This window comes from Colletotrichum paranaense (assembly GCF_030867605.1).
Source record: "Colletotrichum paranaense strain IMI 384185 chromosome Unknown Scaffold_2.1, whole genome shotgun sequence".
Lineage (NCBI taxonomy): Eukaryota > Fungi > Ascomycota > Sordariomycetes > Glomerellales > Glomerellaceae > Colletotrichum > Colletotrichum paranaense.
In genome coordinates this window covers 4,246,213-4,263,512 of record NW_026848960.1, presented here as the reverse complement: position 1 = coordinate 4,263,512, position 17,300 = coordinate 4,246,213, and the positions used below count along the sequence as shown (strand labels likewise).

The 17,300-nt window shown below is 52.8% G+C and overlaps 7 protein-coding genes across 7 annotated transcripts; 2 read left to right on the top strand and 5 right to left on the bottom strand.

The window, feature by feature from the left end:
• Window positions 1-1,114: 1,114 nt before the first annotated feature.
• Window positions 1,115-1,978, top strand: CPAR01_03345 (uncharacterized protein; the record flags this gene model as incomplete). The annotated part of the gene is made up of 1 exon (XM_060487632.1): window positions 1,115-1,978. The coding sequence occupies one exon, from the start codon at window positions 1,115-1,117 to the stop codon at window positions 1,976-1,978; it is 864 nt and encodes a 287-aa protein (XP_060354960.1).
• A 264-nt stretch (window positions 1,979-2,242) lies between these two features.
• CPAR01_03344 (uncharacterized protein) lies at window positions 2,243-3,664 on the bottom strand (the record flags this gene model as incomplete). Its single annotated transcript, XM_060487631.1, has 1 exon — window positions 2,243-3,664. The coding sequence occupies one exon, from the start codon at window positions 3,662-3,664 to the stop codon at window positions 2,243-2,245; it is 1,422 nt and encodes a 473-aa protein (XP_060354959.1).
• A 1,230-nt stretch (window positions 3,665-4,894) lies between these two features.
• CPAR01_03343 (uncharacterized protein) lies at window positions 4,895-6,431 on the bottom strand (the record flags this gene model as incomplete). Its single annotated transcript, XM_060487630.1, has 3 exons — window positions 4,895-4,967; window positions 5,320-5,503; window positions 5,753-6,431. 3 exons carry the CDS (start codon window positions 6,429-6,431, stop codon window positions 4,895-4,897), a joined length of 936 nt encoding a protein of 311 aa, XP_060354958.1.
• Window positions 6,432-7,324: 893 nt separating this feature from the next.
• Window positions 7,325-8,667, bottom strand: CPAR01_03342 (uncharacterized protein; the record flags this gene model as incomplete). Its single annotated transcript, XM_060487629.1, has 2 exons — window positions 7,325-7,958; window positions 8,060-8,667. 2 exons carry the CDS (start codon window positions 8,665-8,667, stop codon window positions 7,325-7,327), a joined length of 1,242 nt encoding a protein of 413 aa, XP_060354957.1.
• A 777-nt stretch (window positions 8,668-9,444) lies between these two features.
• On the bottom strand, window positions 9,445-10,561 carry CPAR01_03341 (uncharacterized protein; the record flags this gene model as incomplete). Its single annotated transcript, XM_060487628.1, has 2 exons — window positions 9,445-10,264; window positions 10,359-10,561. The coding sequence occupies 2 exons, from the start codon at window positions 10,559-10,561 to the stop codon at window positions 9,445-9,447; spliced, it is 1,023 nt and encodes a 340-aa protein (XP_060354956.1).
• Window positions 10,562-11,370: 809 nt separating this feature from the next.
• CPAR01_03340 (RIO1 family protein) lies at window positions 11,371-13,056 on the bottom strand (the record flags this gene model as incomplete). Its single annotated transcript, XM_060487627.1, has 2 exons — window positions 11,371-11,465; window positions 11,526-13,056. The coding sequence occupies 2 exons, from the start codon at window positions 13,054-13,056 to the stop codon at window positions 11,371-11,373; spliced, it is 1,626 nt and encodes a 541-aa protein (XP_060354955.1).
• A 2,104-nt stretch (window positions 13,057-15,160) lies between these two features.
• CPAR01_03339 (uncharacterized protein) lies at window positions 15,161-16,821 on the top strand (the record flags this gene model as incomplete). Its single annotated transcript, XM_060487626.1, has 4 exons — window positions 15,161-15,642; window positions 15,706-15,868; window positions 15,941-16,016; window positions 16,076-16,821. 4 exons carry the CDS (start codon window positions 15,161-15,163, stop codon window positions 16,819-16,821), a joined length of 1,467 nt encoding a protein of 488 aa, XP_060354954.1.
• Window positions 16,822-17,300: the final 479 nt, after the last annotated feature.

Genomic DNA, 17,300 nt, shown 5'->3' with positions numbered 1-17,300 from the left:
ATTGGTTTTTGTAGCTTAAGGCCGAATGCCAGGTCGTGTTGTGTAGGTGTTTTGTGGAAGAATGGGAGACATCCTATATTGATGGGTCTTCTTTCCATTAAGCCCCAGTCCACTTTCGGACACGAATTGCCCAGATCGATCACTATTGCAAAAGCACCTGCATGGCTAGAAACGGGCATGGTCTCTACCGGCACAGTACCACGTGGAGAAGTGCCACAAGCTGCAATCATCTGAGGCGTTCCAAAAGATAACGTTGGGATCCACTTCAGCCTTCACCAAGAGGACCAAGAGGAGTGATAATCAAAATCGGCTACGCTCACAGTTTCGACAAGAAGTGTACAAGTAAGGCTTCAACAAGTTTCCGATGCCGTGAAATGGATAGTCCTAGAATCGACTTAGCCAAAATATCTAGGTTTTCAAATTCTTTCGAGCCACGACCTCACGTAAAGTGTCTTCAGGACTTTTTATGTCACATCCGCAAAACCGGCATGACTACAACGTCCCTTTTGCGACGGCAAGCGTTATAACTTGGGCATGCTACATATTCTTAAGTTTTGAATCCCTGTCGTATGGTCATATGGCCCATAACCGTTGAAACTCAAGTGGGAGCCGGCCGATTAGTAATCTACCCCTTGACTTCAACGACTGCCTAGGAATGACTCGGAAACCATACGTGTCGAGATACATCATACGAAGGCAAGTACTCAGATGCCTCCTGTTTCTTTGCATGGTAATGGTGTCCTTTTAACCGGTAGAAACGTGAAAGCAAGTCCATGCACCGTAATGCCGGTTTTCCAAAATTTTAATTCACAACTACGCTTGCAACTCAACCTCATCACTACTCGTCCAGCAAGACATGGCGAAATCGTTCTTTGCGAGAATCTTTCGACCGCCTTGGTCTAACACGACTTCACAAGGGTCACAATCTCTCAGCAACGAAGCTCCTGAAAATGCGTATGACTTAATTGAACCATGGATCAAGACCGACTTGGATATACCTATAGATGCAACCAACCGCGATAGATGGCCCAGCCTCATCTTGCAGGCCCGAAGGCATATGAGATGCCACCCCTATCATCCAAAACGCCTACCCAAAAGCTATCGCCCTTTCCAAATGATCGTGGACTCTCCAGAAGACGAAGACGAGAGGTCAAAGAAGGAAGTCGATATATCCGAACCGCCTACGTTCTTCCTATTCACGGATCTACCAAAAGAGCTCAGAGACAAGATCTTGCTCTCGTCACAGACCCCGATCACCATGGAGGGTTTCGCAGTGATGGACGAAGAATGGAGAGGGGGCCCGCAAGTACACTTCCGCTCGTACAGGTCCTGGACTCGAATACCTCTCTACGCCGTGAGCCGCGAGACGAGAGCGCTGGCCATCGCCTTCTTCGGCAAACCGGATCCGCTCTCTGTGCCGTTCAACCCGTCTCAAGACGTCATCTTCTTGGATTGGGATGATTCCAAACAGGCTGAGCGTCGCTGGACGGGCAACCACAGAAGCCCAGGGCCCGTACTGATGACTCCCCGATGGAACGCAGCCGAGGAGTGGGCTATGCCGAGGGAACTGTGTGATAGAATCTGCCACATCAAGGTTGACGCGCGCCACGCCTCTTCCGAGAATGCAGACAAGGCAGACAAGGTGCCTTGGCGGCTTGTTTTTGGGCTGCTCAAAGAGCACTTCTCTAACATTACGATGTTGGAGGTGAAGCTGTCGGACTTGGACGATAAGAGGTTCGAGGGAACGTACGATCCGGTTGGTCAGGAGCTTTATAGGATTGATCAGCTGGATCTTTTGGACGAGCTGGAAGAAATGTCTGGGGATGGGCGGGTGCCGTTCCAGAGCTTAAGGCGCTTTATCATCACACCGGAACTCCCGACTCCTCTCCAGGCTGAGAGACAGATTCTCAAGTTTCGAAAGGTGGGGGGCAGCCATTTCAAAGTCTTTAGACAGGGCCAAATTCCCAAGGTTGGATAGTGAACCATGTTTCTACAAGGTAGTTTATGGATCATGCGCGGGACCTCAACTGGGTAGTATCATTTGGCCAAGTCTTCTTTGAAACTTCTGGCCATGTAGCTATCTGGTACTAATACATAGTTCATGCTTTGCCCTACAAACACCTCACAACACCGTTGTGTGAATGAGCGAATTGCCTACCTGGGAAGCTTGCGCACTTCCTATGCAAAATGTGGTGAGCTACAGGTAACTTTCCTGGAGTCCAGACTTCAGGAAATCTGGCTATCATTCCGGCCGTTTGTAATCAGAGGCAGGAATCCCGAAGATTTGATCAAATTTCCACAGAGCGTCCGGAAACTCGTCCAAATCCCTCACATCCGCCCCGCTTTCAAGTAGCAGTCTGGCCGTCTTCTCAGCGTGACCTCGCTCGTACCTAAAGACCTCCGATGTACGCAGAGCAACAACAAGTGGAGGCAAGTGTCCGATCCTACCCAAGGACAGCCAACGTCCACCGGTAAGGCCTGCACCAGCCTCCAGCAGGGCGCGGACAACGTCTACCTCCCGACCCTCAGCTGCGATAGACAAGGCCGTCCGTAGGATCATTTGACCAAAAGCCCCAGTCAAAGTCGGTGCTATGCACCTCACGAATGTCAACCGCGACGCGTGCCAGACCTGGTATCTCGCCTCTGCTTGGGCGTCGCCTCTCGCGGAATAACGTAACAACCCATATGAAAAGGCGTGCATACTCGGCAGACACGCTATCTCAAGGGGCGTGAAGTCCTGGACCTGAAGACCGTTGCCGTTGCACCTCATGTGGTACACGCCGCCCTGCGAGAGAGGCCGTTGAACCATTACAGGACAGCCGGCGCGAATGAATGCCGTAGTGGGCGAAGCTCCGATCGAGAGGAGGACACGCGCCTGGTCAAAAATGCCCATGTAGCAGGCCTCTATGAGAAGCGTGTGTCCCAAGCCGCGGTCGTCGTCCACATTGGCCCCGTGATGAACTAGTAAGGCAGCCCAATCCGCAAAGAAGTCTGGCCGTCTTTTCTTGTTGATTGACAGATAGAAGGCATGCATCAGAGCGGTTCGGCCATCCATGTACGTCCATCTTACATTGACGTCGGCGCCAAAGAAAAAATAATTGCCAATGGCCATGTAGTAGTTGTTGAAGGATAAGTGTCGAAGGAAGAACGCCGCCACCCTCAAGAAATCATGATTCATGAGGCTTGCCAGCGTCAGTCTCGTGTAGAATCGGACGAGATAACCCAAGTCCATTGCTAGCACTGTTGGCAAGACCCTCAGCAGCATCTCTTCGTCGTCGTGGTCAAGAGCCATGTCGCAGAGACGCCAATATACCCCGCGTGTCTTTCCTTCTGCGTCGAGAAGTTCAGGATTGAGTAGTATTTTCCAATTGGGTTTGTGGTTGCACAGCAAGGTGAAGGCTTCGTAGTTGGCTTGATGGACAGCGATACTGAGCGGCGTCAGACAAAGTTCGTCGGGCATTGCTCGTCGGAGGCGGTGTATTTTGACAGCCGCTTTTGTGTGACAACGCGTCACGAAAATCTCGTCAAATTCTTGGTAAAAGAACCGCCGAAAGATGTTCTTCGGACTAACAAGAAACGGCGGATAGGACAGTAGTCGACTGGCAAGTTCCATAACGCGAATCTTTGCATTCTGGCTTGCTCCCGCCTTGAGGAATCTCTTCATGAGATCAATTCTGCCGAGTACGGTGGCCCAGTGGAGTAGATAGGGGTGTCTGTCAACCACCCTTTTGTGATAGATGGGGATGCAGCAATGATAAAAGCCTTTGCACGTTCGAGATAGTGCGTATATGTCATCTACTACTCGAACGTCGACGCATTGAGCAATCCTCTCGATGATTTCCATTGGAAGAGTGAATATTGACGTCGGGGCTGAGGCCGACGACGCTGTCTCAACTTGAGTGGGAGCATCACTAAGATGCTCTGCTCTCATCCTTTCTCTTGTTTGGATGTGTTGATGCGGTACCCAGTATGTTGCTGAAAGTTATAAGGTGGATGTGAAGCTCCAGGTTCCAACTTCTAAAAGGCGGCTTGCGGGAATGTAATCTCTTACATTTGAATAAAACAGGCGACATCTAGTTTTCAGATCGAATAGCTTGATCATGAAGTTGAAGATGGGCTAGCTGCCGCGGGGACTGAAATGTCTAATAAAAGCTTGATTTTGACACTTCGGAGATACTTATGGTGTCAATACCTTGAAGAAGTTGGTTTGCAGGTGTTTGAGGAACTACATGGTGGCGTTTCGGAGATGGCTACGGTATCGTCGATACATTCAAATCACAAACATTTCCAGTCAATCAGACCGTTGAGGTTGCCGTCATCGCTTCCTAGATTATCATCAACTATGGGAGCAAGCAAGAAATAAACCGCGGCCACCTTCAAACAACAAAGCTAGGAGAGATCAACCACCTCAGCTGAGTGATAAAGACTATCGTCAATGAACGAAACAAATTGGACCATGCGAGCTGTAGTAAACTTGGCATTTACTTACATCACGATATCCTTCAAGGTCAATGGATTGCTATGGAGATAATTTGTATGTGTATGGCACAGAATGGGAGCCGCCACAATTCCCATGATGTTCTTCGCCAGAACCAAATTTATTCTCATAACAGAATCACAATAACCTTCACGGCATAATATGTCGTCTGGAGAATGTCTATCCCAACAAAACTATCACCAAATCTATCTCCGACTAGGTTCTCAACGCAGATGACTGATTCCATAGCCATCTCCGTTACCATGCCATCGCACGGTCGACAAAGCAACCGATACGGATAGAGCAACGTTTTGACTCAAAGGCCGTCTCATTTGGGCCAGGAATAAATTGAAAATTGTCATCTGGTCAAGCTCTGATAGTACGACTAAGTACCTTAGGCAGGGCGGCCGCGAGTACTCAACCCGCGGCAGAATAAGCGTTTCGAACACCGAGTACCGCAATATCGCGGCAATGATGTTGACCAGTGATCCTATTCAGACAAGGGACAAGTATTTGTGGTTGAGAACTTGAAGGTAGCAAGGCAAGTCATTATAGCATCTGATCAGGGTACGACCTGGTCTCTCGTACTACGATGGATGTCACCGGCCCGTGACGACTTCAAGAGTAACTATTCCGCAACTGCCTACAGCGTCTCGTAACATGTTCCCACATCATTTACATTATAGGAACGCACCATAATACTCTCTCCGAATCAGCTTACTCTAACACCCAATCTTCACACAAGATGTTGTCTTCACCTCCCATACTTTATCCAGACAGCACATCCTCCCACAAAGAAAATCCCTAACAGTATCAAATTCGTCAATACCCCCTCAACCCACCTCTTAATCGCCATCTCCTCCCTCGCCTTCCAGCCGCCCCCAGGCCCAGCGGCATTCGCGTGCGGGAACGGCACATCGGGCACCTCCTTACCCAGAAACTTGCACAGGGGCTCCCATCCTTCATCGGCGGACCACTCGAGCAATCGGTCAGCGGGCACCATGCCTCGGATCATGTCGCAGTGTTCTAATACGTGCCGTTAGTCCCGTCATCCCACGAGGTTTTCCTGCCACGAGGCGTGGGTCCGTCTTTTCGGCGGAGGTCTCGTAGATCAGACCACGAGCATCCACTCAAGGCCAGGCAAGACTCTTGTGACGCGCGTGCAGAAAAGGCTTGTGCTTGAAAGACGCAATAGAAAAGGCTTGACCCCCCCAAAAAGCAACATGGAGCCGACACTAAAGCAGTAGTCAAGACAAGAAAAAGAAAAATACTTACCACGATAAACCCACTTGCCGTTCCTCCTAATCGCTCTCGCCATATCGCCATCCGGCGCGCGGAAGAACAGGGCCCACAAGAACCTCTCATACACGTGCCACGCCCAAAACGCCTCTCGATCCAACAGACTCGACACCCAGAAGCTCCAGCTCTCGTTCACGTGAACCAGCGTTTTGACCGCGCTCTTATGCCACGAGTCAAGGTCCCGCCGCACATTGAGCACAACTTTGGCCTCGGGGTACGCTCGGATCATCTCCGCCGCAAAGCAGCTCGCCGCTGCGTCCGTCACCGCGACACAGTGGCCCAGCAGCTCGTCAAATTCCTCAGCTGTGATCTGGCAGTCGCCTTCTGATGATGTGTCATCAATCTCTCTGCCTCCTTTGCGTTTCGGCGAGGATGACCCGCCACCGCCGTACCACTTCTTCCGAGCAAGCTTCACCCATTCCGTAGCAGGAATCGGCGGGTCGTCGTAGACGATATCCCAGCCGTGATAGGTATGATCGTACCCGAGCGCAAGTAGAGCCTGCTGCAGGGACTCGGTAGCGCTGCGCGGCGGACCGACGCAGAGAACTTGCATCGGCTTCGTGCGCTTGCGCTTCGGCGGTGGTGGGATGCGGTAGACGTGGTTCTCTAGGAAGCGCCACCACCAATGGTCGAGGCTTGACATTGGCGAATGCATGGCGGCACGGTACGTTTTGTTTCGTTCCGTTTCGTTTCGTTGGCGGCAAATTCGTCTCCCGCGGTCGCTAGTTTAGTCCCGCGTCTGTCGGTTGTTCCCGTAGCTCGACCCGATGTTTCTCGCGGGTATTTCGTCTCGTTCCGTTAGTACTTCGCTATGAATTGCGAGTGTCTTTGAGCGCCGGTGATCTCAAGATTCCCAAAGACCGAAGATGAGCTGAGCTGCAGATGAAAAGAAGCCACAACCGAGCGTGCATATGTTCGTGCCGCAGACATCAAAACGTGCGACAGCTCTCGTATTATATAACAGCAGAGAGCTCTCTACCCCCAGTCAGGTCACTCCACCGAGAGGAAACAGGAGACATGTGCTCACAGACAATGGAAACGTTTTGTTGGAGACCGTCGTGCCGCCATAGCGTTTGGAGAGCTGACTTTTTCGTTTCTTCTCCTGCTACAATAAGTAGCAAGCAAGCGGCAGGAAGATTGCATGATCCATCCCTACAAATTCCGAGAACGAAGGAGGGTTACTTTACAAAACGCTGGCGCGGAAGGGGAGAACATGGGTATCGGATGAGGGGCAGAGGCACAGAAGCATGAAGGACAGCCTCCGCACGGCGCACGGCTCGGCCGCGGTGCTCTCGCCTTCCCCACATCCGATACCTCCGCAAAGCGTCAGCACTCGAGAACTAGAAAGCTTGCTTCCAGGACAGCTCTGCGTAATCAGGGAAGTGAACCAACTTGACAGACGTCTGTTTGGAACTTGAAATGCCTTGGTATAATGTGATGCGCCGGCCGAACGAGGCGAGCCTTAGACGAACCGTGACGTGTGACGGGGCCTATACATGAACCGAGACAAGCCTGCCTTTTAGGCTGTCAACCTTCGGTCTCGGCTTCTCAGCCATGCTTGCAAACCCAGTATCCAGTCTTGCTCCCCTCTGCTGAGTCTAACGACCGCCAGAACTTGGTCCATCCAGGGCGACCGTCGCTCCGCAGGTACTCCACCTCCTTGACCTCGCCCTCGCTCTTCTGGCTCTCTGCTGTGAGAAGTGCTGTGTAGAGTGATTGATAAAACAGAACCTGCTTCTCAATCTCCACTGGCATCGCGTCAATGGGACCTAGGATGAGAGACTCCAGCTCGTCTGTGTCCACCTCACCGAGAGTGGAGATGAGGAGCGTTGTCACATTTGGTCGAGGAACCGGGACCCTACGAACGGAGCCCTCAAACGAAATATGTAACCGACGGAGGGCAGGGAAGTTTGGCGCGATGCTTTTGATAATGTTCAGATACTGGTCTCGGGGGCTCAGTGCGCGAAGCTCAGTGATCGTGGGTGCTCCAGGTGATGGCCGCGGGGACTTGTCTAACGATTTGTCGACAAGGGACTCATCACGATCCGGTATGCGTATTTCTAGCGATGTGATCCAAGTGAGGTGCGGCGTAGCGATGGCGTACGGAAAATACATAGCCTCAAGCCTCTGCTCGAACTTGAATGTGTTGCTCGCGTACAAGACCTGTATCGTCTCGTCGTAGCTGTAATTCAGTCAGTACCGGTCATCTGATGTGACACAACCGCTGTTGGCTTAGTCTCATGCGTCACGATGAACTCGCCCAGGTGCGGAGAGCAAACTCACGCTCTTCGGCATGTTAGCAGCCACGGGAGTATACCCAGATATGTCTCCTTAGGACCACAAGTCTGGTAGAACCCTCTAGGACACTGATCAGACAGTTTAATCTCGAGCTTGCGGTCCTCGGGGCCGCACACGCAGCTCCACCAGTACCACTGCGGCGTCATACTGGCATCGGCAAAAGGCGGATCCATAGGCGACACGCTCGGTGAATGGGGATACCAAGCCGGCACAGGTTGATGGCCTTTCCTCCATCTCACATCTGGCTGGAGGCTGCGGCGATACAGTAAGTACAGGTGTAGAATCTTGCGGCCAAAAGCCAGCTGGTAAATCTGGTAGCGGAGGTCGGATGAGAGGACCTCGAAGAACGGCCCCGCAGAGCCACCCGCACGCTTCTTCGCTTCCCTGGACGGCTGCCGTGTCCGAATGGGCAGAGAAATCTGGTAAGAGGCGACGGCCTCGGCGTCGGGGGTTACTTCGGCTCGGTCGTCTCCCTTGATCGACGTGGCCGGGACTGCGTCCGCATCCGGAGCGGTGAGAGGCGCGTCGCGCGGCATGGCCCGCGGTAATGTGTCGCGACCCAGGGTTGGTATTTGGAGGGGTAGTTCCGACATGGCTGCTGGGCGCCGTACCTAACGGCAGAGCAGATGGCGGCGCAGATTTTGATCAGTTTGCCCGACTATCTGCTGTTCTTGTTGAAGTTAAGAGAGCAAGAGATGTTGCAGGAGTAAGGAAACCCAGTGAGGTAAGGCAGCAGATGGTCTTGCAGACTTGAAGTACCGCCTAAATGAACCATCTGGACGCCGGGCATGACTCCGAGAAGGTCCCGGATCGGTGCGACTGCCCTGAATTTGGCGATAAGGCGGTATTCGGTACGTACTCTTCATCAGGTCCCAGTTCCAGGAAGGTCCTCCACACAGTACGAAACTTGGCAGGGAAGAGCAGCCAGCGGATTGGCGAACGGCCATGTTACAGTGCCTAGACTGTACCCCTGAATCCTGCCACTGAAGCAACCGCAAGCGGCCTTAGGTCAAGAATGCAGATGCGTCTGGGAGGATTCAGCCATGAAGGCAACTCTGGAAGAAATCAATCACTAAGGCAACCCGGATTGGCGGCGCATCTGTGAGGGCTCAACCTCACGTTTGTCAAAATTTCACTGGCAAGTCAGCCTCGGGAATAAGACAGATGATTCTCTTAATGTTCGCGTCTTGACAAGAGCCTGAAACTATGCTAGCAACTTTCCCCAGCATCACGCCCCTGAACTAATGGCTGTTGGTGACTATCAGGCCTCAGAGCCTCCAAAAATCTTCCAAGCAAGTAACATTCTCACCGTCCACCCTTGTTTCTCGTTGTTTCTTTCTCGTATATGCTCATACATGAGCGGTAAGTAACTAGAAACCCATCGCGATCAGAACCCCAACGACGATGCCAATGCCCGAGACTGTGAGCCGCTGCGCTGGGCTCTGAGTCACGACGGCTGGCGTGGATGTCGCGGTGGTAGCAGGAGGGTCGTCCGTCAGAATGAGAGTCTGGAACATCGGTCCATCGGGGGTTGATGTAGCAACGGCCGCAGTGACATTGCCGGGAGGAGGAACGGCAACGGGAGGGTCGTCGTACGAGGTCAGACTGGTGACGTCGGGGTCGCTGGGAGTCGTCTGAGATGGCGAGGACGGGTTGGTGTATGTCTCAGTCATTGGCGCTGCCGGTGGTGCGGTAGCCACGGGAGGATCCGACTGGACACTGCCGTAACTCTGCAATCCAGGGGTGCTCTTCGGCGGGACATGAACGATGACCGTCTGAACGACAACTGTGGGAGCTGAAGGAGGCGCTGGCGCCAGAGTAGTGGGAGTGCCCGACAGCACGGTGCAGGAAGTTGTCAGACCATCACTACCAGGCGTGACGCTCTGGATGATGACGGTAGATCTTGTAGCCAGTTTCACGGTACGGGTGATGGGAGGGAGACGGATGGTGGAGTACGTGATATCTGAACCTGGATCATTGCCAACTGGACCAGTCGAGGCCGGGCCAGCGGGAGACGGATCAGAGGGGAGCGGCATCTCGTTACAGGCCTTGTACACATTGGCATAGCTGCAGGTCGGGGGGTTGAAAAATCCACACTGGCCAAGCGCGGTGTTGCGGTTGCACGGGTAGCTACAGAGAGCCTCGTTCACGACTGGGAAGCTCTGGATGCTGCTCCCACAACGACAACCACTATTGCGGCGGAACAATCCATCATCAGTATCAATGTTCAGTTGGGATGATAATGTAGAGAATGGCCACGCATATGCCCTGGAAGATGACTTACTCGGGGAAAGTAGCAGCGTAGTTGCGACCGGTGCAAGCAGACTGGCACTGCTCAGGGGTGTAGCCTTTACCAAAGTCGACAAAAGCGTCGAACTTGTCCAAGGTGACACTGACGCATCCGAGATACTCGAAGCCGTAGATGACATGGTTGGCCTGAGCCGCGACCATGACAGCCACCAGCAAGATGAGGAGAGGCTTCAACATGTTGAGCGGTCGTCGGGAGTAACGAGTGGAGGTAGTTTTGCCTTGAAAAAGGTCGGAAATCGGCAACGTCTTCGTGAAGGTGGAAGAAACGGGTGATGATGGACTCAGAGTTGACGATGAGAGAGTGTCCGAATTGTGATCCTGTGGAGGGTTGGAGGAATTTGTGGAAGAAAAAGAGGCGAGACCTAAGGATCCGTGAGAAGAGGTAAGAACGGAATGCCTCGATACCTTCCGCCGTCAACGTGAAATTGCGGAAGGCAGGAGTAAGGTACAGGAAGGCGGGGATACGTGCCTTCCTCACCTTCGGATGTCGCTCACCTTCGCAGCTAAGTACTCTGGTACCATACGAGGCAGGTAGGCAGCCCGTCCCACCTTGGGCAGAGGGAAAGAGGCATATTGAGGAAAGGGCAGGGTGTCACATCACGAAGTTCAAAGGAAGAAATGGCGAAGAAGATGCCTTGGATTATCTGCTCGGTCTATGTCGTCACAGATGGAAGGGCTCGACCTGAACAGCCCACACTCTTCCATGCCCAGGTCCTAACACCGCCGCAGAATGGTAGCAATCGTCAGAGCTCTCCTTGATCATCATGATACCCTCGAGGCGTGTGAAACCTCCAGAGCATTCTAGAGCCAGTTATGACGGGCAAGGAGCGGTTACGGCGCAAGAGCCAAAACACGGCATCCCGCCCGTCCGTGGCCGATCGAGTCTTCATCACCCGATTGCATACACATGAATATGTCCTCCGCCGCCAGACCTATCCTCGCTGGAGCCCATGCGGCTCGCTTGCTCTAGTCCCCGAGTCAGCAGTTTAGTGCTTCTTTCTTGACGACGCAGAGACGAGCTTCTTCTTGACGCTCTTGGGAATCTTCTCCTTGCGCTTCTCGCGCTTCGCCTCCTTGACCGCTTGCTTGTGTTGCTGTATTGTGTTAGTAACGCTACTCCTCAAAGATCACGCGATTAGACTTGCCTTCTTCTCCTCCTTGTCCTCGTGCTTGCGCCCCCTAGGCCGGCCCTTGTCAAACTTAGAATCGTCCTCCTCGCCACTGGCCAGAGAAGCTCCGCTGCCTGACTCGTCCTCTGACGTCTCTTCCTCTTCCTCTTCCTTCTCTTCGTCCTTGACAACAGTGTCGGCCAAAAGGTTCTTGTAGACAAGCTTATCACCATCACCCTGCCCAATCTTGGCGGCATCCTTCTCAATGTCGTAAACCTGCTCGAGGGTCTGGGGAATGTACTGTTTCCGGAAGACCTCGTTGTCAACCTCCTGCTCGGCAGCAGCTTCCTCGTTGTCCGCAGGTCTGTTGGTGTATAACTGCTCGATAGCCTCGCCCAGGGCGGGCTCTTCGACAGGCCCGTCTGTCGCAGAGATGAAGTCAAAGATGCTGCGGTCGCTGAGCGTATCGACGCCCTTTCTCCTGAAGAAGTCGCCGACGTTCTTGATATCCATGCGCAGGAACTCCAACGCCCGCGGGTGATCGGGCTCTACACTCTGGGATACATCAATGATATACAGCTTTCCAGCGTTGTACAGGATGTTGTACTCGCTCAAATCGGCGTGGACGAGCCTGCAAATCTGGTATATCCGGCGCATGAGGCCCAGCAACTGAACATACAGTGCCCTCCACTGCTCTTCGACGTCGTCCCCAGTCAGATTTGCGTCTCTCAGGCGGGGATACGCCCATCCCTTCTTGTCGCCAAGGAAACCCATGGCCAGAACATGCAGCTTCAGGCTGATGGGTTCTGGGCACGGGATACCCGCAGTGTGTATTCTCCTTAGGTTACGGAACTCCTTCTCAGCCCACAGCTTGACCATCTTTCTGTTGCTGCTCTTGTCGAAACCCTTCTGGAAACGATGCTCGCCAGCGATGTATCTTTCGCGATCCTTGAAGACGAGAATCGAAGTCTTGTACACCTTAATGGCGCGCTGAACATTAGGACCGTCTCCCTCGGGGTGCAGAATGGCGTGGTAGACGTTGGCCTCTTTTCCAGTGCTGATGGCACCGTGGATTTCACTGACGATGCCGCGGTTGATCATCTGCAGCAGGATCATACGCGTACGCTGATCCAGAACCTGCTCACTTGTCGCGCGGTCCGCCTTGTCCTTGCTCTTCTCATCGGTATCCTTGACGCTATCCAATCTGATCTTGGCAGCATGCTTGGAAAGTGCTGTGATCTGGTCGTCGACACTCGACTTGGTATTGGCGGTCGGTCTCTGGACGTTGGAACGCGGGACGGCGTTGTCGTTGCTGTTGAACATGCGCTGGCGGTTGTAGGACTTTGTCAGATCGCCAGAGTCGGCAGTCCAGTCCTCGTCATCAATCTCTTCATCCTCGCCAAAGACGTCCTCCAAGTCGTCGTCGTCTTCTTCCTGGCCTGTGGCATCGTGGGGCACGATTCTCAGCTCGGCGGGGATGTCTTCGGTCTGTTCGTAGCCCTGGTTGGGGCGGTATGTATAGGGGGGCTCATGGGGAGCAGCGGGAGACTCGTTGGAAGCCATGTTGAGCACTTCTCCTTTGGATTGGCGGTGCTCGTGATGTAGCTTGTCTGTGGCTTGGTGCTGCCTCGAGGCTTTTCAAGGTAGAAAAAGTGGTTGCTTAGAGCGTGGATGTTGAGTACCCCTCTGCCCCTCCATCGTCGCCCGGGATTTTCGAATTTTTTATCTTATCAGCGGTGGCGGGCGTGGCGGGGTCGTTGGACTCATTTTGGGGGGAGATTTGGGGTCCGTGCCCAATGATGAGTCAACATCACGGCGAGTGACTGCGGTTTCTCAGTGAATCAAGGTGAATCACCGCTGGCAATTTGGAAAGGTGAGCACTAGAAATGCGCTCGCTAAAGAAATAGGCGAAGCTCGCGCCGCATCCGACAAGCGGGTCCAATTGACGTGCGTTCCAAGTCAGGTACGAAGAGGTACGGAGTACCTGCACCTCCCGTTAATTCTCCGGTAGTAATGAGACACCTCAGGCGCTGACCGCCAACTTCAACTCGTGACAAGACAACACAGCGCGAGCTGAGAGATGGACGCCCCAACTCCACCCCGACATCGCCTCGACGCGGCAAGGTGTCTGACTACCTATGCAGCATGCAACATGCATACAACGCACCTCATCATGGATCGTCTTAAGGTTGCGTCTGCCGCGGCATGCGAACTTGACCGCCTCGGTCCACGAACAAGCCAACGGGGTTCCGAGATGTCGCCTCGGGTGTGGTTCCTTAAGTCTCGGCCGGATGTTTTAGTCTAGACAAGCTATTGTGAAAGTCCTGGACGGTTATAATTTCCATTTTTGCTTCACCGATTACGTCTCATTCTAGGACACGAAGGCGTCCGCTTTAACAACAGAGACCGAGACGGGCGTTCCAGGGTGCAATCCAGGCTATTTTGGAATAGACATCATGTTCCTAGAAACTCTACCGAGCCCTCCCTGACTCTCTGTCTTTACGTTCTGTTAAGCTAGAACTGATGAACTATCCAAGACAACCCGTGTTCTATGCCTTAACCGGGCATGATCTCTCGCGACTTCGTCGGGGTTCGCTCATCATTTCAACGCTCTGGGCATCTGTTCGCGCTTGGGTCTTCATCATCCCACTTTACACATGGCACTGCCGTCCTGCCGTCATCGACTGATGCGGGTTATTGTTCTAGTCACAACAACTTTGTTCTTCTGCTGAATACCGCAAGATCATGAGCTCGCTCAAGCAGTCTGAGAGGCATTTAGATTTGCCGCCCGAACCTTTCAATTGCTTAGGCACAAACTCTCGCCAAAATGTCAAGTCTCGCAGGAAACGGCGCTCTACCAGTATTGGGCATGTTGTCTCGCGTTGCCGAAATACGTTGCGCGCAAACCCAGAACAGTCTCTGGCCTCAACTTGGTTTACCCAAGGCAGGCGACTAGACAAGCTCTTCTCCCACGCTTCACCTGTTAGGTTTATTTCAGCTACTGCAACTGTCTGGGGACTCAGTTCAAGGTGATATCTTGAATTCAAAGCTACGACGAACACCGCAGACATCAAGCTCATATTTGGCTTCGCAGCTTAGCCTTCAGCCCCTTCACCATTCCTCCCTTCGGGAACCAGCGCGGCCGAGAAGTGTGCCGATCGAACCCACGCCGTTCCCCTTTGCCGAAAGTCACTATGCACTACCGGCAGCTGTCAACGGGCAAGCGAGATGTACCAGGGCGGTGGTGCCGCCGCCGAAGCGACCATCTCCAGGCACGGCCCTTGAGCGGGGAGCAAAAGGTTATTATAACGTTTGCCAACCAAGACTCCCAACGCTACGCACAGCCAATGACACCCGTTCACCAGATCATAGGCAATAGTTCTCAGGCTAAGACAGGGTCAGCCTACCCATCCATGCACAAATAACCTCTGTCTCATCGCAATATGGTAGTTCCCTATACTTTGCCTAGTCTTTGCTGCTTGAAACTAGCCGATGGCTAGGATCTGCGCTCTTGTCTTCTTATATCGTCAATCTTTCCTGCCCCAATTTCCTGCCTCCTACCTCTTAGGGACTGATGCTGGATGTCTTTCTGATTCTATAATCTTCCGTTTGCGGTGAATATTACTCAGCATCAGTCAGTATCCTCCTAGCTTAGTCGCCAGGCGTTATGACTTCCTGCAAGCGTTGGGCCTGGCTGTTTGGAGCAATCGTCGTGCTTCTCACACTCACTACGCCCGGTAACGCTCATCACAAGAAGAAACCGGACACGTTAGCCCCGCCGCCGGCCCCAATACCGAGACCATCCGTATCTCAAGGGCCAAGACCAAAGCCTCCCCCCGCGCCTGTTCCGATAGCACCGCCAGGTCCCAAGCCAAAGCCAACGGTAACTCCAACTTCAATACCAAAAGCACCTCCTGCGCCGGTGCCCATCGCACCGCCGGCGCCTAAGCCGAAGCCGAATCCACCAAAGGCGAAGCCCGAGTTCACAGAGGAGGAGATTAATAATGGAACGGCTCTGGCAAAACTCAACAAGAGGGCACTCGAGAATGTGCGGAGGATCAATGTGCCACAGAAACATCCAATATCCAACATTACGACCAATGGTACGAGGTTGTGCCAGGGAGAAGGCGTGTTGATGAGGAAAGAATGGTGAGTAGATGAACTCCGTCCTCTTGGGTTCCCAGGGGCGATTACTAATCTCTTGGTACCTAGGCGGAAGTTGACTGTCACGGAAAGAAAGTCCTTCATAACCGCCGTGCAATGCATTATGAACGAGCCGGTCATTTCGGATCCCAAGAGAGTGCCGATGGCAAAGTCTCTTTATGACGATTTTGTAGCTGTTCACTACACTAGCTTCCGCAACACACATCTTACAGTAAGTCTTTGCCATGATACGACATACATCATAATACCCACCTCGTGATTGGTATGCTGACGATCACCCTAGGCCTCATTCTTTGCATGGCATCGTTATTACTTGGCTAGCTTCGAGCAAAGACTGCGCACTCAATGTAAATACAAAGGTTCGCACTTCGGTGTATGGTTTCTGCCATGACAACGTTCGCGAGGCTGACTTCAATAGGTGCTCTTCCATACTGGGAATGGGGACTCGATGTAAACAACCCAGCCGCCTCACCCCTCTTTGACGGCACCGAGCTCTCACTAGGAAGTGATGGCGAGTTCATCCCCCACGATGGCCTGCAACTACGTCAGCCCTTCTCAAACAACACCATCAAACTCAAACCCGGGACCGGAGGAGGTTGCATCAAGTCAGGCCCCTTCCAGAACATGACCGTCCACATTGGTCCCGCTGCACTCGCGCAATACGGCACCACGAAGCCCTTCAACGTCACAGATCCCCTACAAGACCTGCCTAGATGCCTGAAGCGGGACCTGAACAAGGATGTGGCCCAGCGGTTCAACTCATTCAGGAACACGACGACACTCATTCTCGAGCAGACCAACATTAAGAACTTCTCTTCGCTATTACAAGGAGACGATCGCTTCTTCCCCAACACACTGGGAATCCACGGCGGTGGTCATTTCATTATTGGTGGCGACCCCGGGGCGGATGGTGTCATCGCACCCGGCGACCCGGCATTCTGGGTCCATCAAGCCCAGGTCGATCGTGTGTACTGGATCTGGCAGAACCTTGATTTGAAGAATCGCCAGGGAGTGTTTGGTACGATGACTCTTCAGGATAACCCAAAAAGCCCTGAGGGCAGTGTCGAGGATGATATTGACCTCACGCCTCTCAACTCGCCAGTAAAGATCAAGAACCTGATGAACACGGTTTCTGGGGCGCCGCTTTGCTACATGTACGAATAGTAGAATCCTGTTAGCGACTGTTTGACTCTCAATAGATTTGATACCCCTTGGCTTCTCTTCTCATATGGCTTAACACCGATGACACCGTCTCACCGTTGGACCTAAGTATTTGGATGTCTTGCCTCTCTATAAACACCCAACCTAAAGTTTCTTCTTTCAGTGACGTATAGGATCGTCTACATTTTCAGCCGTAACAGCAAGCCGCCTCAATCACCATCGGTGTATCCTACTCAAGTTGGAACTATGGCTTTAAGCGTTGAGGTGGGGTGGCGAGCGCCGCAGCGGCTGATCATTAAACGGGTCCACGGGAGTCTTGTAAAGAGCGACCAATATACTTTGTGACTGGGTTTGCATTTGCATTCCGTTGTTACTGGTCCACTGTATAGAGATACTCTGTCCCGAGTCAGGGTTCGCGATGATCTACATGGAGCTGATGCCTCAACTCATACAACTCTCAGTTAACTCTCCTCCGCCTTAAA